The sequence below is a fragment of the Rissa tridactyla genome, chromosome 9 (genome assembly GCF_028500815.1).
Source record: "Rissa tridactyla isolate bRisTri1 chromosome 9, bRisTri1.patW.cur.20221130, whole genome shotgun sequence".
In the NCBI taxonomy this organism is placed as follows: Eukaryota; Metazoa; Chordata; class Aves; order Charadriiformes; family Laridae; genus Rissa; species Rissa tridactyla.
The window spans coordinates 45,563,414-45,590,755 of NC_071474.1; the positions used below are offsets into that span (position 1 = coordinate 45,563,414).

The 27,342-nt window shown below is 57.7% G+C and overlaps 1 protein-coding gene across 1 annotated transcript; it reads left to right on the top strand.

Annotated features, from left to right (window-relative positions):
• Positions 1–578: 578 nt before the first annotated feature.
• On the top strand, positions 579–27,342 carry NALF2 (NALCN channel auxiliary factor 2). The gene is made up of 3 exons (XM_054214796.1): positions 579–1,343; positions 25,893–26,064; positions 26,667–27,342. Exons 1-3 carry the CDS (start codon positions 579–581, stop codon positions 27,071–27,073), a joined length of 1,344 nt encoding a protein of 447 aa, XP_054070771.1. The 3' UTR covers positions 27,074–27,342.

Sequence of the window (27,342 nt, forward strand, 5' to 3'; positions counted from 1 at the left end):
TGGGGACACCTGCGCCCCGCTCCCCGATCCCCGGGGCAGGACCCGGTAGCGGCGGGGCGGGCGGAGCTGTCCTTCAGCACCACGGCACCTGCCGCCGCCGGTGCCCGTGGCGGGCGGCGAAGGGGCGGCGGGCGGCGAAGGGGCGGCGGGCGGGTTTCGGGGAGGGTTTCGCGGGGGGTGGGGGGGGAACCGCGCAGGCGCAGGGCGGCGCGGCTCCTCAAGGTGTTGGCGGCGCGGCCGAAGATGGCGACAGACTGAGGGCAATGGGGCCCGGCGGCGGCGGCGGCGGCGGGCGCGGCGGGGCCCGCCAGCTGTCGCATCCGACGGGGAAGCGGAAAGCCGAGTGAGCGGGGCCGGGGCATGCCCCCGAGCGGCGGGCGGCGCGCCGCGGCCGGGGCCGGTGCCGGGGCGGGGAGCGGGGCCGAGCCGGCATCGCGGCGGCCGGCCTGTAGGCGGGGGCGCGGGCATGGCGGCGGCGGCGGCGGCGGCGGCGCGGCGCGGCGGGCGCAGGTGACAGCGGCGGTAGCGCGGCGCGCCCCGCCGCCGCCGCCGCCGCCCCCCCGCGCCGCCCCCGCAGCATGATCCGCGGCGCCTGGATGTACCCCCGCGGGGGTGCCGCCGGCGGGGCGGTCTGCTGCGCGCCGCGCCGCAGCGACAAGCCGGTGGCCGACCCGGAGCGGGCGCAGAAATGGCGCCTCTCGCTGGCCTCGCTCCTTTTCTTCACCGTCCTCCTCTCCGACCATCTGTGGCTCTGCGCCGGGGCCAAGCTGCGGGCGCGGGAGCGGAGCGGCGCCGGGCGGCCGCGGAGCCGCGGGCCGCGGGCCTTGCTGGCGGCCGAGCCGGCGGGCGGCAGCTGCGAGGCCCTGCTCGGTAACCTCAGCCGGGCCCCCGGCCCCTGCCCCGCCGCCCGCGGCGACCTGGACTCGGCCTGCGCCCGGCTGCAGGCCCTGCAGCGGCCGCGGGGCTCCCCGGCCGGCGCGCCCCTCCGCTCGCCCCCCGCCGCCGCCGCCCCCTTCTTCGCCTCTCCCTCCTCCAAGAGGACCTTCCTGCAGGCTTACTTTAGGAACTTCAACCTCTCCTTTTGTGATACTTACACGATCTGGGACCTGCTGCGGGAGATGGCCGGCCCGGACGGCCTGGACTGCAGCGTGGACAACCTGATGGTGGACTTGGTGGCGGCGGCGGCCGGGGCGCTGGGCGGGGAGGCCTGTAGCAGCTGCGTCCAGGCGTACCAGCGGCTGGACCAACACGCTCAGGAAAAATACGAGGAGTTCGACCTCTTGCTGGAGAAGTACTTGCAATCGGAAGAGTACTCGGTCAGATCCTGCCTGACGGACTGCAAGGTAGGAGGGGGTGCTGCGGGGTGTCGTCCCCCCCCCGGCCCCGTGCCGCCGGGCGGGCAGCCTGGGGCGAGCGTGCGCGCACTTGCACATCTCTTCACACCCATCATGCCCATCCCGACACCCCGCTCCCCGTCAGCCTCACCCGCGCCCCTCTGCACGCACAGGCTGAGCTGGGGCAGGCGTGGGGCCCCTCACCGCCGCCTCTGGCCTGCTGCCGAGGGGTGCTGCGCAGGGCTGGGGCAGCCCAGGGCTCTGCCCGGCCGTCGTTAAGCTGAGGTGTGTAGACGAGCGGTGACCTGAGATGAACCACAGCGCCGGAGCCCCTTCCCCGCATGCAGCAGCTGTTTTCCAGCCCTTCCATCCCTTCTCCCCAGGGAGATGGCCGGGATGTGCCTCCCCCTTGGTCTTCCCCCCCAGTGTCACTGATCGCCCCCAGCCCTGGGGCACGGTCCATGTTCCACAAGTGAATAGGTTGTCTTCCCCAGCATCAGTCGGATCGAGCCTCAGCATGGTGACCATCTCCTCTCCAAGATGAGAGCTGTGGTTGCATCTCTGTCCCGAGCCCGGCATCGTTCTGCTGGGCGCTCCCCTGCTTTCTCAGGAGCCCCAGCACCGTAGCTGCTCCAGCCTCCACCTGCTCCGAGCTGCCCAGCTCACCTGTGCGTGCTCCCTCCAGACATCGCCTCCGGGAAGCGTAACAGTCTCGATAATTAAACCTGTTTCCCTTTCTCAGAGCCGTGTCTTGGGGGAGAGGCAGCGGGGCATGTTACAGCATCGTCCCCAGAGGGATGGTGGCAGAGCATCCCCCGGTGACAGGACGCTGCTCTTCTGGGAGAGTTTTGAGGGACGCTTGGAGCTGCGGTGGCGGTGCGGGTGGCTCTCGGCGCAGACCTCATCCCCTGGGAAAGCGCGGGAGCAGCACTGGGGCGCAGCGCTGGGGACACCGAGGTGGTGTCTTTCATCAAGGGCACAACGGCGAGATCCTGGCCGCCGCTCTCAGGCCCACGTTTCTGCATCGCTTTTGTAAGGAGCCGGTTTTGGAAAGGAGCTAGTGCTGGCGTTCTGGGCCGGTGCCAGGCCAGGTAATTACAATCTGCTTGCCCAAATTCCCCCTGCGGTTTCAAAGGTACATAGTATTCAGCCTGCACCGAGTGCTTCGGTCCTCCTGCTCCGCTTCCACGGTGAATGAAGGGGTTTGGCGCTGCTCCCGCTCCCGGGGGCCGAGCAGAAGCGGGGTTCTTCCCGTGCTGTGTCCGGGAGCGCGTACAGGCACCCCCACTTCAGGCTTAGCGTCCGTCTCTGCCCAGTCCAACTGGCTTGTGCTCACTGGTGTAGAGACCCAGAGAGAGAAGCAAAGAAAGATAAGAAAATAATCATTACCTTTGGGTCTTGGGCAAGGAGATGTTCCCATGGACTGTAAAGCATCTAGAAACAGGGCCGTGCTTAGATGAGTCTTCATTAAATGTCCCTGGTCTTAACATCCTTGATGAGAAAGCAGGAAACGAGCTTAGAAGATGCAGGGCTGAAGGCAGCAGCGGCCAGGCGCGGACCTCCTCGCTTGCCTCCGTGTCACGTTGGCGGTTGCATCCTTAGAGCGTCTGTGAGCCCCAGCTTTGCGATTTTGCAGGCGGCATTTGGGAAGCAACAGGAGGCTGGGAGCGGCAGGGCCAACCCGTAGGCGCCCGCCCGGGCCACCCGCGAGGAGGTTTCCAGTGGGCGTCCCCGAGTCCGCATGCACCCACCCGAGCCCTCGCAGCTCCCGCTCGCTTCAGTCTCTCGTGAAAATCAGGCCGTTTATTTAAGGTGCTTCGGTATGTATTTAGGTGCCTTCCTTCAGACTTTCGCAGCGGCGAGTCTCCACCTCACCCTCTTCGTGGCTGTTCCCCATTTGTGAAACCAGGCTAACGCCAAACTCACCCGGTGTGGTGGCGGCGAGCGAGTTTTGGCCTGATTTCGAGTCCCCTGGACTTCAGCAGGGGCTGCAGTTACTCATTTGTCGTGGTTGGCAGTGGGAAAAAATCTGGCTGGCGGGATTTTTTAAAGCAGCCTGAATTTGTAGGAATTTGTAATTCCCTTCCAGATGCTAAATAATACTGCATTTTCTGATGGGACTTGCGGCTGCATGCTGCTCATGTGAATACCCGCTTGTAAGCGACAGCAGCGGGCTACCGCTCGATGGTAACGGCATAGGAGAGCAAATGACAGCGAAGTAGGAGAGGAGCGGAGGAAAATATAATAGACAGCTCAGCCGGCTCCTGCAAAATCCCTGGAGCGGGACTCTGGCCGCAGAGAGCCATGTAGCTGGGTAAACAGGATTTAAATAATATTCCTGGCGCTGGGTGAACATGCGGGGCAAGGGACCGCGCTCGCCGCGGGAGGTTAGCGCTGGGGGAGTTAGTGCTGCCTCCCGTTTCCATCCATCCTGTTCCATAATAGCGTCTGGAAAAACAAGGCAGGCAAACAAAGCAGCTCCGGCTCACCTGCACACAGCCTCCCTCTGCAGAGCCACGTACCGCCCCCCTCTCCCAGCCCCGTAATTTCGTCCCCAAGGAGCAGTGCGGCTCGCTAAACAGCACACACGGAGCTCTTTGGCAGCCGAATCGCCCTGGTGATTTTGGCTCTTTTATCGCATCTGCTTTAAAACGACAACAACAAAAGCCCCACCGGAGCAGCCGGTTCCTTAACAGCAGCAGGTTTGACCCGGAGTTAAAAACTTGGAAACGGCGGAGCGTTGCGGGTCGGTTTCAGGAGACACACGAGTCCCGTCGTTCCCTGTTGATAAAATACCCTGAGGGCTGCCCGCGGCTTCGGGGCACTGGGCTCGGCCGGGGAAAGGTGGGTGCTGCAGGGGGGTGAGCAGCATCCTGAGTATTCAAACCCCGGATCCCTCCGTGCCCCTTGGGTATCCAGATCCGGGATCCCTCCGTGCCCGGAGCTCAGGGGAGCGCTTGGGGAAGGCTGGGCCAAAATCTCCCCGGGAGCTGCAGGAGATGGAAATGCTGTGAAATGGTGGGGTCTCTGTGTAATTCAGCTGCTTAGATTACTCATTGCTGTAATATTCTCCTAGGCCATTTTATTTTCTGCTCGGAAATAATTCCCAGGCAGATCCCACTTTCTGCGTACGTTGTTGTTATTCCCGTGCAGCGCACGTCAGCTTCTGAACCATACTCCGAAAATGTTTTACTTATTACTCCTAACACCAAAAATCCCTGTGGCTGAGAGACAGCGAAACGTGAAAATACGTTTCTCGGGTTTATTGTTTGTTTTCATTTGGCATCTGATGGGGTTTCGTGGGGGCTGGCTCTCGCAGCCCCTCGTGGGCATGTCCCCCTGGTGCCCTGCAGGGGACGGAGGGGACAAAGTGGGTCCACATGGTCCATCCGTCCTCTGAAATACGTTTCGCCTCTTGCAGTGAAGAGGACCTGAGCACCAGCTGCTGGGGGCATGGTGCCAGTTAGTGGTGATGTACATAAAACACGTGGAAAATACTTGGTTTTTAATGCTTGTAAGAGAGGAAATTCATTAAATGAATCGGGAGCAGCTCCTGCCACCTCCATCTCCCCTCTTCCTGTGCAACTTGTACCTTTGTCACTGCGAGACGCGATGAACTTCACGCACTGAGCGGTTGTGGTGACGCCTTGGTAGCATCCTTCAAAAGGGCTGGAGGAGGTCCCGGCCCTGGGGACGCGGATGTTGCCCCTGAACGTCCCTCGGGAAACGCAGGGCAGCATCAGCCTTTGCGGCGCACGAGCCGTCGGCTCAGGCTTTGCAGGACTTAGTGCAGGAAGAAATCCCTGTGCCTCCAAAGTGATGCCTGGTGGGATGCTTATGGCTGGTTCGTGCCTTTTTTCCCCTCTTTCTGAACAGGCAAAAAGCAGCGTTGCTCCAGCTCAGCCACCGCCAGACGAGAGCTTGCTTCTGTAACGGCAGAGCGCTCTGTTTGTGCCGTCTCTCTCACCAACAGCCGCTACGGAGAGCCCTCCTCAAAGTGCACGTTCCCACCAGTGCTAGGGCAAATCAAGATCTATGGGACAAAGCCTGCTGAATTAAGGACTCATTAGGTTGCAAGAAATAAAGCTGCAGAGAGAGAAGGGCTGACAGGCGGGAACTGCAGGGCCGGGGCTGGTAACAGAGCGCTGGTGGGAAGGCGAGGCTGGACAGGACCTGTACCATCTCAAATTTTATTAGATTAACAGGGTTTTTCTGCACGCGTGGGCCAGTGGCTGTTGAATCCCGCTGCCACCCTGGCCAGATCTGTTTCTTCGCCTCTGGTTTTCCCCATTACCTACCGGAGAGCCCGTCTTGGGGAGCCTGGCAGGGCAGGATTTCACTCCCGAGGCTTTCGCGGCGTGCCGGTGTTTCCCTGCTGTGGGTGCGCAGGCAATGCGGTGAGAGCTGGAGGCCGGTCCCTGCTGTAAAGTGCCACAGCATCGTACCTGGGTTAAACGCTGTCCGGGCATCCTGTTTTCTTGCTCTGGTTTAGCCAGAAACAACATCAGCAATCTGCGTCTCTGCTCAGCATCCCTCCTTGCGGAGCATCTTCCTGGAAACCCGAGCACGATGGGGCCAGGAGCTTTGGGAAGGCAACGTCCCGGGGGCACCTCGGGGCTGGGGAGGAACAAAAGTAGCGTTTTACCTTCACAAAAGCAGCTGGAGCTGAGTTTGGGCTGAGCTTATCCGAAATGCTGCTCAACCTGGTGCACTGTGGCTCGGAGCCTGGATGGCTCCTTGCCTGGAGACCTCTGCGTGGAGGGGAGGTCGCTGGAGACCCACAGCAAAAGCGTTTTCACCAGAATCTTGTTGGGTTTTGTTGGGTTTTTTTTTAAAATGTGAAGTCCGGGGTGGGGTTCCCATCTTACAGTTTGCATTAATATTGAGGCTCGCAGCGAATCTGCCGATGGGTGACTGCAGAGCCGCCTCCCCATCGCCCTGGGCTGGGTGCCTGGTCCCCTCTTGCAGCGCTAGTGGCTTCGTGGGTGCTACGGCAGGAGCAGCGCCCGGGAGGGGAGAGGCTGTCCCCAGGCACCCGGGCGGCTCTGCTGTCTGCACCTGGAGCTTTTCCCCAGAAAGAAGCCTGGCCGGTGAGGTGGAGCTTTACTAGCATTTCATGAGGTGAAAAAAAATAAATGAATTGCAGAGTGAATTCCAGAGTAATTCCAGCGGATCAGCGCAGTACGTAATTTGGCAATTTTAAGAAGACCACGTGCAGGAGCTTAGCTGAGCACGCAGCTCCACCTTACACACCGGCTCCATGTGAGCAAAGGTAATTTTTTTTCAGCCCTGCTGAAACCACGCAAAGATGTGATTAAATTGTATGAAGGATTTGAACAAAAGGAATGTGTGGGTTTAGGTGTGCAGTTACTGCGAGCGCAGCCTCTGGCACGGCCTGATTCCTGCACCTTGGGCCGGGTGCCACCTGGGTGCTTGAAAACAGAGATCAAAGATGGAAAAATAGAAGAACTGAAAACTGACTGATGAAAGGAGTTTGCTCTGTAATAAGAAAAAAAAGTGTCAAGGTGTCAGAGATGCTCCAGCGGTGCGTGGGACGCGTGGGAGTGCTGTGATCTGGGAGGGAAGGGGGATGCTGAGCTGGTGCTTGGATAGTCCAGAGCTTTGCCTGGGGTCGAGACATCTCCAGATGCCCGGAGGTGCGCGGTGGGCTGGTGGCCAGACCCACATGGTCGCTATGGGGCAAAGCAGCTTGGGGTGGGGGCAGCAGCCATGGGGTGCTGCCCCCCAGCACTTGGCTGGTGATGTGTGTGCTGGAGTGCAGTGTCCAGTTCTGGGCTCCCCGGTTCAAGAAGGACAGGGAACTGCTGGAGAGGGGACAGCAAAGGGCTACCAAGATGCTGAGGGGACTGGAACACCTCTCTTATGAAGAAAGGCTGAGGGATTTGGGGCTCTTCAGTCTGGAAAAAAGAATACTAAGGGGGTCTTATAAATACTTCAAGGGTGGGTGTCAGGAGGATGGGGCCAGGCTCTTTTCAGTGGTGCCCAGCGACAGGACAAGGGGTAACGGGCACAAACTTGACCATAGGAAGTTCCATCTCAACACAAGGAGGAACTTCTTTCCCCTGAGGGTGGCAGAGCCCTGGCACAGGCTGCCCAGAGAGGTGGTGGAGTCTCCGTCTCTGGAGACATTCCAAACCCCACCTGGAGGCGTTCCTGTGCCACCTGCTCTGGGTGACCCTGCTCTGGCAGGGGGTTGGACTGGGTGATCTCCAGAGGTTCCTTCCAACCCTACAATACTGTGATTCTGTGTGTGAATGGGAGGGGATTTACCACTGCTTTCAGTGGTGTTTGGCTGCCTGCTTTGGGCTGGTTGGGTGTCTGTTAGTCCTCGCCTGTTAATGTCTGTTGGCAGTGCTTAAGGGAAAAAAAAGTCTATAAAGGCAGCAGGTCTCCGTGCGGCAACAGGCAGGACGGCAAATGGTGCAGGAGAGAGCGCGAGGGAGGGTGAGAGATCTGTCTCCATCAAACTGTCACCAAGTAGCTACAAGTGACGCAGGTGCCAGCGCCTGTTCCTGCGCCCGTGTGCTCCTGGCTGTGCCTGCAGCCGCCGGTGCTGGGTGCGATCCCGGGTTCCCCTCCCTGTGTGCCCGTCCCTGGGAGCACGATGCGCACGGGGACTTCAGCGGGGGGGTGGAACGAGCTCCTCGGAGAAGCAGGCTCAGCTCCGGTGGCAGAGGCGTGGTGCGATACTTCAGCAGCTAACGATGCCTTTTGGAAAGCGTCCGGTGTGCCATGGTCCCGTCGGGTGCAGGCAGCCTCTGGGAGTCGGTGAGCTCAGCAGTGCGTGTGACAGCGTCGGCAAAATGCGTGACCTGGTAAAATAACACAATCCCCCCCTGGTCCTGCCTTGCTGTACACATCCATTGCCACGGGCTGCCTGGGGTGGCCCAAATCGGGGACGGCTTGCGATGCTGCTTTTCATAACATGCAGCAATACGTGCTGTCCCCACGGACAAAGGGATCTGCTCGTGTGACGCCGACTGCCAGCCGTGCCAGCATCCTTGCGCTGCCGGGGAAGAGGAGGCAGCACCTTCCCCAAAGCCGGGCACTGAGAGGTGGAAGAGGATGCACACCGTGTCTGTGCGAACCGAGGACATCGCCGGACCTGCCCACGCCAAGGGGTTCAAGTGGTCCTTGTTTGAGGACAGGGATCTTTTCCATCGGGAAAGGAGCCTTTTGTGCACGGCAGGGATCGCGCACAGCCTGGCCTCTCCCCGTGGCAGAGACCCCTGACACCACCCCGGGAGCTCTGAGGGCCGCACGCAGCAGCCCCAGCCCCCCCGCACCCCAGGAGGCAGCGGGGTCTCCTCGAAACATCCCATGGCCCCAGGCCTGGCCCCACAGATGCCCCACGGGGCTTTTCCTCGGCTGCCCGGCTCCAGAGGCAGCCCAGAGGCAGGCAGGCAGCAGAGGCAGGAGCGCAGGATGTACCTGGCTGCCAGGGGCTATTCCCGCTGTCACCGGGATGCCATTAGGATGCGACTCATGCCCGGCTCCGCGCAGAGGAAGCTCGGGCTCCGCTGTCGTTTGAAGGGCAATGACTCAGGGACAGCAAATCTGTGAATGAGACACGGAGGCTGCTTGGGCGAGAAGTAGCCATCTGTCCACGCTGCCTGCAGCCCCAGCTCCTGCGGGCAGAGCCGGCAGCTGCCTGCCTCGGCCAGTTCGGCCTCACTCCTCTTCCCGGCTTGGATTTTCCTCTTGGCTTCTCCCTGGGGCCTCTCTCCCAGCCGTGCTCCTGGGGTGTCCGAGGGAGGAGCGGTGCTGGGTGCACGCAGCCAGCGTGGGCTCCCCCAAACTCCGCTGATGTGGCCATTGTGTTAAAAAAGGCAGCGTGACAGGGCATCACCTGGCAAGTCTTTTGGCTTTCCCAGAGCCCTGCCTGCATGAGCATCCCCCTGCTCTTGGTCCCAGATGGAGAAAGAAACGCTGCCTGCCCTGCTCATCCTCTCGGGAGTAAAAGATACAGGTATTTGGCATCTCGGCCGACATCTTATCTCTGCGCGGCAGCTTCTGCAGTGCTTCTGGTGGATGGAGGGTGCAGAGGGATGGGAGGGCTGGCAGCAGGAGGGCAAGGGGAGGTACCGCGGCAAGGAGAGCTGGAGAATGACCCCATAGCCAAGAAGTAAGCTGTAAAAGGAGGTACGTCCTCCCGGTTGAAGATACAAAGCAACTACCAACAGCCTGAGGTTGGATGGGAGCTCTGCTCTGGAGGGTTTATTCCTCATGATGGGGTCTCCAGCATCTTCCCCAAAGCCCCTGCTTCTGGCTTGTGCTGATTTCCGTGGGGGGAAGGGAAAGCCTCCCCCATCCCACCCTGGATCACTCATGGGGGGGCCTCCACTTGGCTTCACTCGAATTTCCATTCTAGACCAGGGAAGCATCTCTGAGCTACTATCTTCCCATGAGATGCTTCAGTTTCCAAGAACTGGCATTTTCTACACGGGGGAAAAAAGCCTTTAGCCAGAACATTTTCCGGCAGCCGTGTTACCAACTGCCACTGCGGCAGTTCGCCCGCTGCACAGACCTGCTTCTGCAAACCAGGGCAGGAGATGCCTGTGGAGGTAGGGAGAAGTCCTCACCCACCATCACCACCTCCTCCTCCTCCTCCTCCTCCTCCGTGTGTTCCCTGTGCCTGGGGCACTCCCAGCTCCTTGAGCCCTGGCTGGGCAGGAGGTGCAGGCAGGGTCTGGCAGCCCAGGCTGAGCCCGAGGAAAGCAGGGTCAGGTGTTGGTGATGATTATTTCACAAGTGGCAGCTGCTCTCCCTCCCCCTGCCACGTGTGAGCTGCTGCTAACGGGTCTGCAGCCCCCAGCGTGGGGAGAGGGGATATCTGGGTGTGCAGATGGTGGGTCAGTTTGCAGAGCTCTCCGAGGGTATGTTTGAGATGTTCCCTGCGGTCCCATCTCCATCCCAAAGGTCTCTGAGGTGTCTGGGCACTCCTGGCCCTCTGCAATTGCTTGGGTTGCTCAGCAGCAGCAGGCACAGGTAGGTGACAGGAGGGGTGTTGGTGGGGTGGAGAAGCCCCACGTGTTTTGGAGGGTCCCTGCACAGGCTGCCTAGTGCTGTCGGGGCAGGGTTTGCTTCTGGATGCGGTCTCCAGATCCTTATTTAATCCCTGGAGTTCTTCAGGGCATGGCCGCTAGCAGAAATGCCATCTGTAAAAATGCTGTTTGTCGTTCGTGTTTGGGAAAAAGTTGTAACCTGTCCAGCGTGCCCGGCATCCCTGTCAGCCTGGCCGTGCTTCCCGCGGGGCTGGCAGAGGTTGGGAATCTCTGTATCCAGGCAGGGTGTCTATCTGCCTCTTGAGGAGGGGTGCTTGTGCAGGCAGGGCATGTGCAACACCAATGTCCTGTGATTTTTGCCACCTGCTGCTTAGTTTCTAGGTGAATTCCAGGTGTGTGGTTTGGATCTGTAACACCCATAAGTTATTTGGATCTCTGCAGTGGCCCAGCCGTGCCCACAAAGCAAACCTGCTCGCTGTCGTACTTGGGGTTGGAAGCTCTTGGAGCCGATCGGACCGATGCTAAGCTGGTTGGGCCCGTGGAAATTATATCTGAAGAGGTGCTTGCGAAAATCAGGGCATTTGACTCAATGGTGTCTATGAACTTTGGCCGGTGTTCCCCTGTTCCCACTGCGGCGCAGCTGGCGAAACAGCGTCCGCGGAAGACTCTGCATACCTCCGCAAGAGCAGCATTTGTTTGCCATGATGCGTTACTTGTTTGTGATCGTTCATCGCTCTCCTGTTAAAATGAGGTTTGTCAGGGAACAGCAGTAGCTGTCAGGACGGAGGACTGGCTCGTGGCATGGCCATGGGACAGCGATGAGCCCAGGGCGTGGGGCAGCTCTCTGGATGCTCCTTGCTCGCGGAAATGCAGGGAAAGCGCCTCTGCTCTGCGAAGGATAATTAACCTTCATGCCGTGCTTTGGAAGTTCATGTCTGTGTGTGTTAGTGTTACCAAAGGCACTGACCCCGTTGCTCACCCCCTTGTCTGGCGTCTCCCTGCCCGTGACTCGCTGCCTTCCCTCCCGCACCCCTTTGCTCTGTGGCTGACGGGGTGCTGGGCTCACAGCCCCATGGCTCTAGGTGCCGGCTCTTTTTAGGGTCCAGCAGGCAGCAGTGGCCAGGGGAGTCCCCGGGGCTTGCCCGCATCCTGGCCGCCGGCCTGGGGGGCGGAAAGCAGCTACAGGTAGGGTGGCAGCTTTGCAGAGAGGAGAGCCCCAGCCTTGTCGTGGGCCAGCTCCAGGGGAGAGCAGCAGGGATGGGGCTTCCCCACAGGAGTACATCCCTTGAGGCTCGCTGCCTGAGGAGGAGCAATGCCAGCCGGGAGCAGTCTTCCTGTTGCTTCCCATGGAGACTGAGGGTTATCCTGGATCTTTCCCCACCTGCCCGGGTGCATTAAGGCCCCACCTGGAAGGGAGGGGGAGATTTCTGTGAGTGGTGTTCAGCTGGGGAGGAAAAAAAAAAAAAGAGGTTCCAGCTCTCAGGTTTGAAATGAGCCGTGTCCAGTCCCGTTGTCTCCATCAGTAGAAGGTGCCAGGAGCGGTACAAGCTTCTAGGAAATGATCTTATTCTGCTTTTGCCTTTAGTTTTAAGGGACCTCTACTCGCAAGTTAAATGTAACAGGCCCTTGCAGCCGCCCAAACAACCGCAGCATCAGTGTGGGAGACTGTGTACCTGCCTCTGACCACGAAAGGTGCCTGGGAACCGGGCTGCCGAGGTGGGATGCTCCTGTCTCCCTGCTGTTTGCTGCCTGGAGGAGCTGGGACAGGCCAGATCGTGCTGTTCACCCCCCAGTGACATGCACCAAGCATGGCACAAACCTGGCCAGGTTCCTCCCGCTGCGGGATGTGCGTTAGACCCTGTATGTACCAGGTTGTGCTCCTGCCCATACAACATGGGACCTTGCGGGATGCTGTGCACCATTCAAGCACTTGGAGTGAGAACGAGTGGCTGCTGGCAGTGTGCAGGATCGGGCCCTTCCAGGTGCAAAGGCAGCTCTGTCGTGACACCCCAGCGTGGCCCTGTCTGGGCTGGGCACTCGCACCCTCCTGAAAACGATGCTCCAGCCTCGCTGCTTCCTTGGAGGGTAGATGCACCCAATCTGCTGGAGAAACCTCTTCCTCGCCCCCATCAGCTGGTGGGTAATTTATGGCTCGTGGCACTGAAGTGTCTAGCCTTTATTTTTTTTATATCCTATCTAATGTAACAGGATGTTCTCATTATCCGTATGAATGTTTAATCTACTTTTGGATCCTGCTAAGCTCCTGGCTACAGCAGTATCTAATGGGAGTGAATTCCTCAAGTGATGCTAATAGATTGCAGGGACCTGACTTTCCCTCTGTCCCGACTCAATCGTGTTCATCTTCAGCTTCATAGCGGTTTTTTAATTACTTTTTAACTAATTGGGCTGATAGCAGACTAGGCTGCTAACTAACCCGCTGGTTACCTGCAGCATCACCAGGGGACTAGCTGGTGAGTTGATGGGCACGTGTCTTTCCGGAGCGGTGCTGGCTGGTGCGACTACAGCAGAGAAATCACTGCTCCCGAGCAGCCCGTCTGCCTGCCTCGCTGAGGGGCTCTGAAACCCCCAGGAGTTATTTTTAGGATGCTGGTTAATGGTCCTCTGTATTCCCTCTTCCCAACAGGCGCCTGTGGGAAAACAGCATTCGGGATGGGATGCTTCTCCCAGCCGCGTCCATGTTTTCTCCTTGTAGCTGAGCTGTGGTTCGGCTATAGCTGCCTAAAGAAGTGCCGCGCTGGAGCGAAATGCTGCCCTTTCTTGCCTTCTGCTGCTCTTCTTTCTGCTCTCCCCATCTCTTGGCGTTAGTGTTTCCTTTGGCCCCTTCTACGAGGCAGCCAGGAGGGACCGTGTGCTGGGGGGGCTGTTAAGGAGCCGTTATTCGGTTACTCCTGCAGCCAGCGTCTGCAGCAGTGGAGCTGCTCGAGCCTCCCATGCCAAGGTAGTGTCCGGTCTGGTTTGGGCCAGGTGATGTTGGTCTGGTTTGGTGTTTGGCTGGGGCGGTGGTGCCTGTCCTGGTGTGCTGGAACCCTCGTGAACTGGCAGGATCGGGGTTCGGTGCCTGCGTGGCCTGGCCTCCCCCCAGCCCCAGGACACCTTCCCCCTTGGGCCCCGGCCACGCAGTGTCACAGGGGAGATGGAGAAGGACAAAGCCCTCCGGATGCTGAAGAGAAGCTGCCCGCTGTCTGGCCACCAGCGGTTTGTCCCAGTCTCCTGGCCAGCTCTCCTGGTGTCCATCCCCTTCCCACGCATACCTTCACGCTCCCATCCTGGCCTCGCCTGCCCGGCGAGCTGGTCTTCTCCTCTCTCAACCTCAGCCAAAAGCCTTCTTGAAAGGAGAAGCATAAAGCAAGCGGTCTAGATTTACTGTTGCCCCTCTCGCTCGGCGGGTTCAGCATGGGAGCGCCGGTCCTTTCTGCCTTTACTGCGCTCTCGGGCTTGTGTGCATCAGACATTTCTCAGGACAGAGACTGTGGTGTTGTGCTGGTGTTGTGCAGCCTGTAGCACAATGGGGCCCAGTCCTTCCTTCCAAGGCACTTCCAGAAGGAGCAGGCTCCATGTGCATTTTGTTTGGATTCAATACATTTGTTTTACAGCAGCGCCTGCAGGCAGCCCACCAAGACTGGGGCCACATTGTACTAGACACTGTCCAAGCGCGGGTAGTCCCTGCCAGAAGAAATGACAGGGCGACACAGAGGGGACAGACCCAGGGTGCGGGGGGAGGACGTTGAACACGCCGCCGACATCACGTATGCTGAAGCGAGAGCTGGGGTCTGCGCCCTGGGAGCTGGTGGGCAGCAGCGAGCAGAGGGCTTCCACCCCATCCTCATCCTCCCTTGGAGGAAGGACGCGTTCGACTCCAAGGTGGCGTTTTGATAGTTAAACGAAAATGTTATTTCGTGATAATTCTAACGTTTTTGAGCAGTGATACGGTATCAAAAGCCTGCTGCGGTGGGCTGGGGTCTGCAGGAGCAGGGCTGGGTGGCTGCAGGCAGGCGGCTGGACCACGGCGGTCAGCCCTGTCCGGGTCCCGACGGTCATGGGGCCACCGTGGCAGACCTGCACTGGGCAATGTGGGAGTCCTGGTGGGAGGGAAGGGGCGCCAGGCAGCGCTGGGCAGGGAGCGGGCAGCGCTGCTGGCCCCGTGCCCGGGATCCTGCAGCTCTGCCCCTGCATCCCGCATCGCCGTGGCCGCGGCACCGGCTCCTGCGCTGGCTGCTGTGAGCCTGCGCCGCAGCGAGAAGCTGTACAGGGTGCTTTCCTGGAGGGTGCAAGGGGATAGAGGCGACCTGCGACGGGCAGGCACACGGGTACCGGCTGTGGGAAGCGAAGGGGGCTTGACAGTGGTCACCGCCTTTTCCGTTCATCCAGCTGCGATGTTAATTAGCGTGATTATTTTTTTTTTTTTCTTGCTTGGTGTGTAGCAGGTAGACGTAGCCACACAGCCACGCTGGGATGCCGAGGGCTGTGTCTCCTAAGCGCAGTCCCAGCCGCAGCGCCGCGGGTTGTCCGGTGTGCGAAGCGACGCTGCGAGCACCGCTATTCCAGGGGATGCTCCCCATTTCGGTAGAAACCGCAGCGACGGGCTCTTCCTCCTGGGTTTGTTCCAAGGCGCGAGTTGCATCTGCTGGGATGAGACCGAGCTTTTTCCCTGGCCTCTGCCCCAGCGTGGACACGTGGCAGCCCTTCAGCCGCAATGAGCGGATTAGCAAAGAAACGAGCCTCGAAATGTGGCTGGGAGCTGGCACTGGTAACCAGTGCCCAGGGCGTCCCCTGGCCCAGCACTCCCAGGGGTGTTGAAGGTGCGTGTGTTTCTGCCCAGGCAGCTTGAGACGCTTGTTCTCCTCTCCTTTCCCAGTTCCTGCTGTTCCCAAGGCACACATCGAGCTTCCCGATGTAGTGAACTTTAGTGGGCTAGGATTGTTGCCTGGGCTTTGGGTGTATAAAGTGCATCGAGGTGGTGCTTTAAAGCTGTGTCCTCTTAGTGTTGAACGATGAGCTCTTAGGAAGTCACGTGTGTCTCAGACTTGTTTTGAGTAGCTTGGAGGGGGGGTTATTTTGGGGGGCTTTTTTTTCCCCCCCTTGTAAAAGAAGGGGCATTCAGGTAGTTTTTAGCATTTAAGTTTTAATTCCCAGTTCTTGGATTAAAGAAACCATGAGCTTCTTCACGAAGTCACTAAGGTGTTCTGAGTGCATAGCTCTGACTTATGTTGCTCTGGGGTAATTTGGGAGTGACTTCAGCGATGACGTCAAGGGACGTGCGTGGGGAGGACGGGGGGGGTTCCCCTGCCCAGGACCCTCCCTGAGGATGAACCTGGTCAGTGCCGGACCTGGCGCAGCCTCCCCTACACCCGTTGTGTCCCAGCACGCCGCGCGGTCGCAGCGCTAAGGTGATGAGCCGGGATGCAAACTGGTGTCGTGCACGGGATGGCTGGTGGAAAACTCCTGGGAAAATAAGCCCTGGAGAGGAGTGGGCTGCAGGGCAGCCATCCCTGGTGGGCAGCGGGCGGGATGCTGGTCCAACCGCACAGTGTTTCCGACGATGTTTGAGGAACACAGTCTCCGGCGAGCAGCCGGGGTTTGTAGCAGTGCCATTCCCAGAGCATGGCAGCCTGTGTGCGGCCATGCCCATTCCCGCTGAGCGCCTGTCCCCGTCCCACACCGTTCCTGCTGGCAGCCTCCATCGCGGTGGACGGAGCTGCAGACGCCGACTCCCCTCCATGCCCTACGGTGCCGGGGTACAATGGGCAGTGTCGCCCCGGCCCTCGCCCCCCCCCCCCGGTTGTGAAACGGAGGATCCGTGGCTCCAGCGCTGTCATCGCCAGGCCCAAGTCAACATTATATTAAAAAAAAAAAAAAAGAAACAAACTAAAAACAATACAAAAAAACCATAATCGCACACAGTTGTTGGGATTTGGGGTTGGGTAGTTGGTTGTTTGGTTTTTTTTTTTTTTTTTTTTTTTGGTTTGGGTTTTGTTTTTTTTTCTTACCCCCTAAACCAGAGCATGTGAATGTTGCAAGGTGGAGATAACGCAGCTCCAGAACTATCAAAGAACTCACCAAAAAACCAGCTGTTACAGATATGATGTTAGAACAGCCTATAGCAAGGCTAATTTAAAAAAAAAAAAAAAGCTGTTTAAAAAGCTCAACATTGTTAATGTCAGAATTGCAGGCGGCAGTAATTGAATACAATGGTAATTGGACATTGCAGCTTGTGTTTGTGACTCCTCCTGGCCGGCCGTGGATGTTAGCATTCCCTTAATCCTCTGCCATCCAAGGGGGCTCTTCTCTCCCCCCCTGTGCGTCCTGCTTCCCGCGCTGCATCCTGATGTGCCAGAGCTTGGAGAGATGCCTGAGCGGCTCATTAGCAGTACTCATTTCCCTGCGTCCAAGATTAATGAGGCGCAGCCACTCCAGATGCTCCTCTCAGGCCACGATGGAAATGTGAGTCCCAGGAACTGCTCTGGGAGGGGAGGGGGCAGCTCTCGGCCTGAATGGGGGGTCTGGAAGGGATTTCTCCTCTCGGCCCACCTGGAAGATGGGTGTCCTGATGAGCAAGATGTGAGTGAGCTCCCTGCGGGTGGGGGTGAACGGGGTGCTTTGGGGAGGAGGGTTTGGGGCAGGTTCCCTGGCACTGATGGGGTCTGGTCCGAGGGAGCAGCAAGACTTGCAGGATGCTCACGTGCCCCCCCCAGCCCTGCGCCATGGCAGACGGGTCATGAAATCATAGAATGTGTTGGGTTGAAGGGACCTCTAAAGGCCATCTAGTCCAACCCCCCTGCAGGGAGCAGGGACATCTTCAACTAGAGCAGGTTGCTCAGAGCCTCATCCAGCCTGGCCTTGAATGTCTCCAGGGATGGGGCCTCCACCCCCTCTCTGGGCAACCTGGGCCAGTGTCTCACCACCCTCAGTGTAAAGAACTTCTTCCTCATGTCTGATCTAAACCTGCCCTGCTCTGGTTTAAAGCCATTGCCCCTTGTCCTATGGCTACATGCCCTTGCAAACAGCCCCTCCCCAGCTTTCTTGTAGCCCCTTTAGGGACTGGAAGGGGCTCTAGGGTCTCCCTGGAGCCTTCTCTTCTCCAGGCTGAACCCCCCCAACTCTCTCAGCCTGTCCTCACAGCAGAGGGGCTCCAGCCCTCTGAGCATCCTCGTGAGGTCGAGCGCTCATGGCCTTAGAGGTGGAGGAGGAGAGTCGTGAGGGCAGATCCCAGTGGATTCCAGCGTGAACCCCCAGCCTGAGCACGCTCCTGGGTCTCCTTCCAGCACTGACCCCAGCGCTTCCTCGGATTATTCAGCAGAGCCCAATATTATTGCAATTAAATACAGCCCTGGGCAGCTTTGCCAAGCCATAAACTCGCGCTCGGTTTCTCAAAGCATCCAATTTGCTTGCACCTGGTGTAACCGCTTATTACTGCTGGTCGGCAGCTCCGCTCTCCTTGGGCGTCCCCTCGCTGGGAGCGGCGTGGATGGGGGGATCGACCGGTAGCACCCTGCTGGGGGGGTGCCGAGTGCTCGTGGGGCTGGGGGTCCCCCAGGCTTTCTGCTCAGACCCCCCCCCAAGTCATTTATGTGGGGGCAAATCCCCGCCTTGCTCAGGCGTGAGGTTAGCAGAGGGTGAGCACCAAGTCTTGCCTTTTCTGTGCAGAATGAGGTTATTTTGTAAGGGAAGGTTTCCCATTTCCCTCTCTGCCCTCGTTATCCTTCTCCGCCTCTGGTTTGCAAATTCTCCTTCCAGAGAAGCAGCTGCTGCCCCAGCCCCTGCCTCGAATTAAGGAGAAGGGTTTGTTGCAGCTGGACCAAGCCCCCTACATCATTAGCGGGGTTTTCCCCTGGGAAAAATTCCCAAGCATTGATTCTACCAGCAGCTCGTTGGGTTAATTACAGGTGGTGGTCCCGGTGGGCATCCAGACTATCCCAAGCACTGCATCCTCTGCAAAGACGTTGCATCCCAAGGATGGTGTTGCATCCCGAGGATGGTGCTCCATCCCTGTCCCTTCGTTCTCCTGAAGTTTAGCTGGGGTGGTTCAACAGGCAGTGCCGGTTTTTTTACAAAATACCGGAATCAACTCGATCGGCATTGGAAATGGCCAAATTACTTTAGAAAACGAGTATGTTATTTTGTGTAGAAGTCCTAAGAACACAGAAAGACTCTGGGAAAGCCTTCAGATGGGGGATGCTCTACTGGGGCTGACAGGAGGCAGCGGGAACTCAATTTGGCACAGAAGTGCCTGCGAAAAGGCCGTCCCTCTGACTGCTGCTTTCAGATGTCGGTGGAAGTGTGAGCAGACAGGTAGCTTAATTAGGTAGCTATTGGAAATCCAGTTCAATTCCTTTCTTTTCAATGTCTTTTACGATGGGATCTTTCGGCGCACCCGTAAGATTCAGATGCAGATAGATAGATAGCCTGTCCTCCTCCTCGCCTGTAAATTGGGTGTCTGAAGTTGGCCCCTTTCCTAGGCAGCAAAACTCTTTGTGCTTTCTTGGAGTCGTCTAGCCAGTCCTCTGAGCTAAAAATGCAGGAAGAGGGCACCGAAACAGAGCTTTTTTTGGAGTTCAGGTCACTTATATTTACTTGGCCAGGCTGGAGATCCGCCAAAAATACAAACAGAATGGAAGAAATGCTGATTGCAACCAAACTCACTTCCTGAAGAAACCGTAAAGGGCAAGGATGGAAAATGGTGAGCTTTCCCCATTGATTTAAGCAGAGAATAAATTTCTTCCTGTCCTAAATTGTCACACGTCCTTTATAATGGCAAGAGAATGCAGGTTGTGCGGTGTAAGCTCTGAGATATCGAAAGCTGTTGGAAAACCGAAGCCGTGGGGCTGCTGCTTGAGCATCCCAGGGAGTTTGGTCCTCGCCTGTAACACTGATCTGTGCAGACGCATGATGGGAGGACACTGGTGTCTCCTGGAGATCTGCCTGCAGAGATCAGCCTGATCCTGGTGGAGTGGGGCACCAGTGGGTCTTCATTGTCTTTATTTTTGAGCAGACTTGGGGAGGTTCCATCATGCACAGCCATGGGAATGGCTGCTGCAACACCCGGAGGACCCGCAGCCTGGCACGGTGAGGGCTGGCTGGGACCGGGGCAGCCGCACAGCTCCGACGCTTCCCTCTGGGCAGGTGGGTGCCCTGGTGGGGGAAAGGGAAAAGGGAAGGCACCCCAGAAATCCTGGTGACTGGTTGCAGTTTCTGGGTGACAGCACCTCCTCTGTCCTCTCTGGTGGCTGAGGTATCACAGAATGGTTCGGGTTGGAAGGCACCTTAAAGATCACCCAGTGCCACCCCCTGCCCTGGGCAGGGACACCTCCCACCAGCCCAGGTTGCTCCAAGCCCCGTCCAACCTGGCCTTGAACCCCTCCAGGGATGGGGCAGCCACAGCTTCTCTGGGCAACCTGGGCCAGGGGCTCACCCCCCTCACAGCAAAGGATTTCTTCCTAATATCTCATCTAAATCTCCCCTCTTCCAGTTTAAAACCGTTACCCCTTGTCCTATCATTACACTTCCTGAGCCAGAGTCCCTCCCCACCTTTCCTGTAGCCCCCTTTAGAGACTGGCAGGGGCTGGAAGGTCTCCCTGGAGCCTTCTCTTCTCCAGGCTGAACCCCCCCAGCTCTCTCAGCCTGTCCTCACAGCAGAGGGGCTCCAGCTCTCCCAGCATCTCCGGGGCCTCCTCTGGCCCTGTTGCAACACCTCCATGTCCTTCCTGTGCTGAGGGTCCCAGTGCTGGACACAGTACTCCAGGTGGGGTCTCACGAGAGCGGAGCAGAGGGGCAGAATCCCCTCCCTCACCCTGCTGGCCACGCTGCTTGTGATGCAGCCCAGGATACAGTTAGCTTTCTGGGCTGCGAGTACACGTTGCTGGGTCACGTTGAGCATCTCATCCACCAACACCCCCAAGCCCTTCTCCTCAGGGCTGCTTTCAATCCATTCTCAGCCCAGCCTGCATTTGTGCCTGGGATTGCCCCAACCCACAAGCAGGACCTTGCTCTTGGCCTTGTTGAACTTCATGAAGTTCATACGGTCCCACCTCTCAAGCCTGTCCAGGTCTCTCTGGATGGCATCCCTTCCCTCTAGCGTGTCGACCATATCACCAATTCTTTCACTCAGTATTTTCATTAAATCCATGGGAGTGTCCTTGTCTGAAAATCCAACCCTCTGCTAAACTTCCCTGACAGGAGTCAACAGAAACATTTTAGGGGGAAAATGTGCAAATCCATGCAGAGTCTGCTTGGGCAAGCTGTGTTTCCGCAGGATGAGCCCAGGCTCCTTCCTACCAAGCTCTCGGGAGTCTCCTGTGTCGGCTGCCCCTTCTGCCTACAGGGCTGAACCGTGGGTTGCTGCAGCCCAAAGCCGGAGCTGGGACAGCACAGGTGACGGCCGCAGTCCCCTGCCAGGGCACCCGGTGTAGCATCCCTCCTCACCGGGCTGCACGTGTCCCCAGGTGGGAGCAGTGGATGCGACCGGAGCTTGGGAAGCAGCGCGTGGGAGAGTTGGAGATGATTAAAGGTCTGGGAGGGAGATTCACAGGAAATGTGAGAGAGTAAATCAGTCGAGCTCGCCTAAGTTATGACTAAATGGGGAGCGTGATACATCTGCAAATATTAGAAATGTGTAAACACAGAGGAGGGAGAGGGATGGTTTGTGGAATGATTGAAGGGAATGAACTTTTGGATGGAAAAATGTAGGTCAAGTATGAAGGAAAACTTGTAGGCAGTGAGATGAGTGCTTTCAGCGGTAAAACAACCTCCTTGGGAAACGCAAGAAAGTCCCATTGATGGAGATGTCTAATGCTAAGCCCGGAGGGCCTGGAGCACAGGCTGAGCGGGAGGGATGGACTCCGTGTGCCCCATCTGGTCCTTCCACTCGCACCCTCGGGGCCGGGCACACCAGTGGTACCCGTCTGGGGCCATGCAGGAGGTCCCCCGGGGCTGCCGGGTGGGAGGACGGGTGACCTTGTCCTTAGGGAGCAGTTGCCCTGCAGACATCGCTTGTGAAGGTCCACGTGCGGTGCTGCTGTGTCCCCTTGGCACCGCCGAGCAGTTGAGCTCCCAGGGAAGCGTGGAGTGGCAGCCTGGCATCGCTGCTCACCCCGGGGAGGGCAGCACCCACCACTGGCCCTGGGCAGCGTGCTGGCTGTGGATCACCTCGCAGATTTGATCCCTTTCCCAATCATAGAACTGTTTAGGTTGGAAAAGACCTTTAAGATCATGGAGTCCAACCATTAACCCAACACTGCCAAGTCCACCACTGAACCGTGTCCCTCAGCACCACATCTACATATCCTTAGGTACATCTAGGGATGGGGGACTTCACCGCTTCCCCAGGCAGCCTGTTCCAATGCTTGACAACCCTTTTGGTGAAAAAATTTTTCCTAATATCCAATCTAAACCTCCCGTGATGCAACTTGAAGCTGTTTCCTCTTGTCCTATCGCCTGTTCCTGGGGAGAAGAGACCAACCCCCCCCTCACCTTGCTGCAACCTCCTTTCAGGGCGTTGTGGAGAGCGATATTTTGTGGATGGACGCTGGGGTCTGCTGTTGTGTGTGCTGTCACTTCGCATTTGCGGCATTTGCCCAGAGAAGCTGTGGCTGCCCCATCCCTGGAGGGGTTCAAGGCCAGGTTGGACGGGGCTTGGAGCAACCTGGGCTGGTGGGAGGTGTCCCTGCCCAGGGCAGGGGGTGGCACTGGGTGGCCTTTAAGGTCCCTTCCAACCTGAACCATTCTGTGATTCTAATTTTTGTGCGCAAATGTGACACTGCGAGCTGTGTATAAACTGTGCGCTTCACCGACGGAATATTTATTGTTCGTTACCACGGAGCACTGAAAAGCGCGTGCAAGAGAGAGACTTAAGCGTCAGGACGCTGTGGGTGCTGTGTGACCGGCAGGCCTGTCGCGTAGAAGCAGCCCAAATGATGAATCGCAAAAAGCGAGTGGCGAATTATCTTTTCCTGGTATGTATCTTAATTCTGGTTTAAAAATTGGCGGGCTGTTTGTGGTGCAGCTAATGCATCCGGTTTTTAATCCTGAAAGCTTTATGGCTGGGGGGAGAATTCAGCCCACCCAACTTCAGCCGTTTAAAATTCAGGCATTAAAAACTCGAGCTGGCAGAAAATCCGCTACGGTCACCAGGGAAAGAGGGCAGCACCTCCAGCCCCCTCGCTGCTGGGTGCTCTGGTGCTTCAGAGGGATGTGTTGTCCTCGGGATGCTCTCTATTGCCTAGAAAAGCACCCCAAATAACTAACTCCGATAATTACTAATAATTAAAATTATAACGAATTGTTAGAAGGTTGAAATTAAGGAAACTCACCCCGCCTCAAATGCCTTAAATCTCCCAGTAGACCTAAAAACTCTTCAGAAAACATGTTTTATAACGATTTCCTCGGTAGTGCTTGCTGGGGGCAGGTCTGTGTGCCTACCCGCTGCCTGCCTGGCCCGGTGGGATGCCCGTGTCCTCTAACGGGGAGAAGGGGATGGCATCGCCTTCGGCCCGGTGAACCGGAGCCCCTGCCTGCGGGATGCCCCTGCCCCGGCAGCTGCCTGCTCTCTGGGGGCTGCGTGTCTTGGTCACTGTCCTCGGTTTGTCCCTTCCAGAGGCGTCCCCGTGTTTTGGGCTGTCACATAGCGCGTCTTTGCAGGTGCAAGCTTTTCGAGGCAGGGACCTCTATGGTTTGCTCCAGATTACGCGTGCATCTGTAGTTGCGCGTAAATAACAGCGTTGTGCCGAGTCCTCCGACCAAAGTAAGGATGTATCCCATCTGGCTCAGTCCTGGACAGTCAGTGGATGGTTTGAAGCCCCTTTTTATACCTTCTGGTTCTCTGACCCATCTATCATAAGGTGTCAGTGTCCACCGATGTGTCTAACCCTCCTTTATGTCCTGTTGATGTCCATTGGAGAGCAATGATAGATGCTTTCCCAAAGGAGAAAAGTCCGTGGCGCTTGTGAAGTGTCACGATCCCCGCCACCGAGGGGTCCTTCTGCATCCTCCTCACTGTCCCACCGTCCCCTTGCTCCCGACATGCACCCTGAGGGAGCGGAGGCCGGTGGGGAGGACACGTGTCGCGGCTGTGGCATCTCTGGAGCAGGGGCTGTGTTCGCCCTGCCCATCTCCCATCCTCCTCCTCGGCCCCGAGGGAATCATCTCGGGCAGATGCCGAACCAGACCTCGAAGCTCTCCCTCCCACTTGTGTCCTCACAGTCTGATTGCAGAGTCAGTCCCTTCTCTGGAGCTGTTCCACTTTGTCTAAATAATTAACATCCAATGGGCCAGGGAGAAAAAGCAGGACCGCAGCTGAATTTCCCACATCCCAGCTGAAAGCCTTGACCACAGGGCTATTGACTGCTCTGAAAGGCTTGCTCCATATATTCTGTCCTGGTCCTGATTAAACTTTTTTTTTTTTTTTTTGTGATGAAAGTTTCACCAAAACGAACACGCTTCCATGAAAATTCTGGTTTTCATGATTTGTCATTTTCCAGGGAAAAAAAAAAAAAAAAAACCAACAAAAACAAAACCAGCACAAAAACCCCAAAATAACTTGCCAAGAATTTCCCAACCAGCTTTAATCCTGAGACACTACCATGGTCCAAACAAACGGATGATAAGGATCTATGGAAAACATGGGGAAACAAAGAAGTGATGTTTTTAAAGCCTCCAGAAAATAAAAATGCAGCTGGAAGGAGGAGCACGGGGTTTTCTCCAAGCACGCCGAGGAGGGAAATTCAGTCCCTTTGAATCACGGGGAGTCCTTTCTAGTTGGTTTCAAAGGAAATTGGATGTGGTCGTTAACATGACCTTAACTCTGTCACTAGATATATTCATAGATGAGCTGGAAGTGCCGCGGAGGGTGCTGCTCTTCCCAGCGGTGTCGTGGGTTTCTTGCAGCCTGAGGAATGACTGCTGCCCATGAGAAACAAGAGACCTCCCTCCCTTTTACAGCGAGCAAAGGCAAACAGTTTCCACCCGTGCCTGATGCTCGGGAGATAAAGGGGGATGTGCGAGATAATGGTCTTAACCGAAGCCATCTGGGCTCTGCCTGGCCAGCTGCAATGGGCACGGACGCACGGAAGGTGGAAGGGAAGAGCTGGATTTTGCTGAGGAAGGTGCATCTTTCAGCTGCAGATGAAAACCGCTTTCTTAGAATCATAGAATTGTTAGGGTTGGAAGGGACCTTAAAGATCATCCAGTTCCAACCCCCCTGCCCTGGGCAGGGACACCTCCCACTAGATCAGGTTGCCCAGAGCCCCATCCAGCCTGGCCTTGAACCCCTCCAGGGATGGGGCTTCCACCACAGGGCAACCTGTTCCAGTGTCTCACCACCCTCATGGTGAAGAACTTCTTCCTCACTTCCAGTCTGAACCGACCCACCTCTAGTTTTAATCCATTCCTTCTAGTCCTACTATTACCCGACATCCTAAAAAGTCCCTCCCCAGCTTTCTTGTAGCCCCCTTAAGATACTGGTAGGCCACTATAAGGTCTCCTCGGAGCCTTCTTTTCTCCAGACTGAACAACCCCAACTCTCTCAGTCTGTCCTCATAGGAGAGATTCATTCCTCTGCTCATGTGGCAGTGGACCTGAGGGAGGGGGACCGGGGACCAGGCAGGCTGGAGAGGCCAGGGGTTGTGGCACAGCCTGCCCGGTCCCTGTCACAGGTGAGCCCCCAGGGTTGGTTTTGCTCCTGGAAGGGTTGCCAAGCACAGCTCTAACCAGTGGAAAGGTGACGGGAGCACGCAGGGGCGTCTATACCACTGTTCAGTACGTTCCAGTATCAAAATATACCTGTAAAATGAACGTGTTCCCCCGCTTTGAGCCAAAAGAAACGGCACAGGAAAAAGTGCCAGATTTCTATGAAATGGGAATCTTCCTCAGAACCAGGTGGATGTGTGGGGAAGGTGCAGAAGGTGTTATTTGGTGGCAGAGAGGGACAAGCCTGAGGCTGCAGAGGCCGCCCGTGCCACATCCCAGTGGTGCCCATCTGCTTCTGGCCGGCAGCTTTTCCAGCCTTTGGGAATTTCCAGTGAAGATCAGCCCACGGTCTGTTTTGCTGTCCCGTGTTCAGGGCTGATGGGGACCAAAGTGCTTCAGAGGAGGAGTAAATCCCTACCCTGCTCTGGGGGGGTGGTGGTGGCGGGGTGTCTCCAGGAGGAGGAAGATGCTCTGGGATAGGCGATAAGCGGTGCTCGAATTTTTCGCATGATGGCCCAAGCTCTCGGGCCACCGATCTTGGCAGAGTCACCGCAGTCTGTCGCAGCGCCTGTCTGCGGGGGACATTAGTCCATGTGGTTAATTCATTTTATTTTGGGGGCGGATTTAGTTAGTTAGATGAGTTCCCCAGTCCCAACACTTTAGAGGTTTATTTTAATTGATCGGCGAGTTCAGTAAATGACCCCGATGTACTGACGCACATTTCTCACCTGAGCTAAGAGTTCTCCTTCCCCTTTCGCCCCCTGTCGCTGTGATGCATTGGCTACCCTGGCATTTGGGGAGGTGACGTGTCCCTCTCGGTGGCTTCCCCTAGGCTGTCTACAAGGCCTGGCTGTGCTCCGAGTATTTCAACGTGACCCAACAACAGTGCCGACACCGGATCCCATGCAAGCAATACTGCCTGGAGGTGCAGACCAGGTGCCCGTTTGTGTTACCGGACAATGACGAGCTGATCTATGGAGGTTTGCCTGGCTTCATCTGTACGGGTAAGGAGGTCCGGGCAGCGGGGACAGGCTCCTGCACACCCCGGAGGGGTATCGGGGGGGGATGGGGATGGCGGGGGTGGTGGTGCTGATGAGCCCCATCGCACTTTGCAAGCCACGTGCCAGATTTTGAAGGCTTTTTGGGGCAGAGGGGGAGGAGATACATCACGGAAAGACATGAAGGCACTGCCTGGCTGCCGAAACGTGGCCATGGGGGGGTGAGGTGTCAGTGGTTGATGGAGGCATGACAACAGCCCACACCTTAGAGAAGGAAATTAAAGCCCTACCTCTAATTGAAAGCTAAAGCAGGCATTTAAGGGGCTGAAGGTGATGGGATTAAAGCAGGGCCGGTACATTTAAGCGCTACAAGCCGCGGTTGGGGTGTCCTGAACATGTCCCAGGGCTGTGGTCTCTGCCTGCACGCTGGCCCGCGCAGGCTCGCAGCCCCACTGGGGGCCGGTCCCGGGGGGTCTCTGTGCGTCCCGGTTCTCCGTCTCTGCCCGTCCTGCAGCGCGTGGCTGGCAGGCACTGGGGCTCCGTCCCTCTGCAGCCCCATCCGCGATCTCCCCCTGACCCCCTCCTCTCCCTCCGCTTCCTTCCCGCAGGGCTGCTGGAGAACCAGCTGCCCGACGAGGAGGCCAAGTGCTGCGAGGTGCAATGGGACTCCTGCGACCACCCCCCAGACAGCAACGACAACCCATCCCCCAAATCCACAGCGTCCGAGTCACTCCATTTCCACCGCCACGAACCCCACCTCCATCACCAGCGGCAGAACCACTACCACCTCTACCACCACCACCAGTACCACCAGCCCCGCTCCCCATCCTTGCTGCCGGTCTCCGCAGGGTCTCGCCTCAGCAGCAGCAGGATCAGACTCTGCGTGCTGGTCCTGATGCTTCTCCACACCATGGTGTCCTTCTCCAGTGTGCACGGCGGCGGCGGGGCAGCCGGCAGAGGGCTCAGCCTAGAGGCCCTGCCCGCCTTGGAGGAGAGCGTGGCACGGGACGAGTGATGCGGAGGGGAAAGCCGACCTCCAAGAAGAACGCCAGATCTTTTTCCACTAAGGGGGGCACATGCTATTCCTCCAATGGGAGGCACGGGATTGGGGGTGACGCACACACACACACCCCCGCACATACCCCCAAGAGCTGCTCGCCGCGGGGCATCCCCGTGATGAAGAGTCTCTAATGCGCACAGGGCTGCGGGACTCAGCTTTGAGAAGGGTTCGGTCAGTAGCAGCTGGGCAGCGCGGCGTGTCCGGCCTCGCCGAGGCGCCGGCGC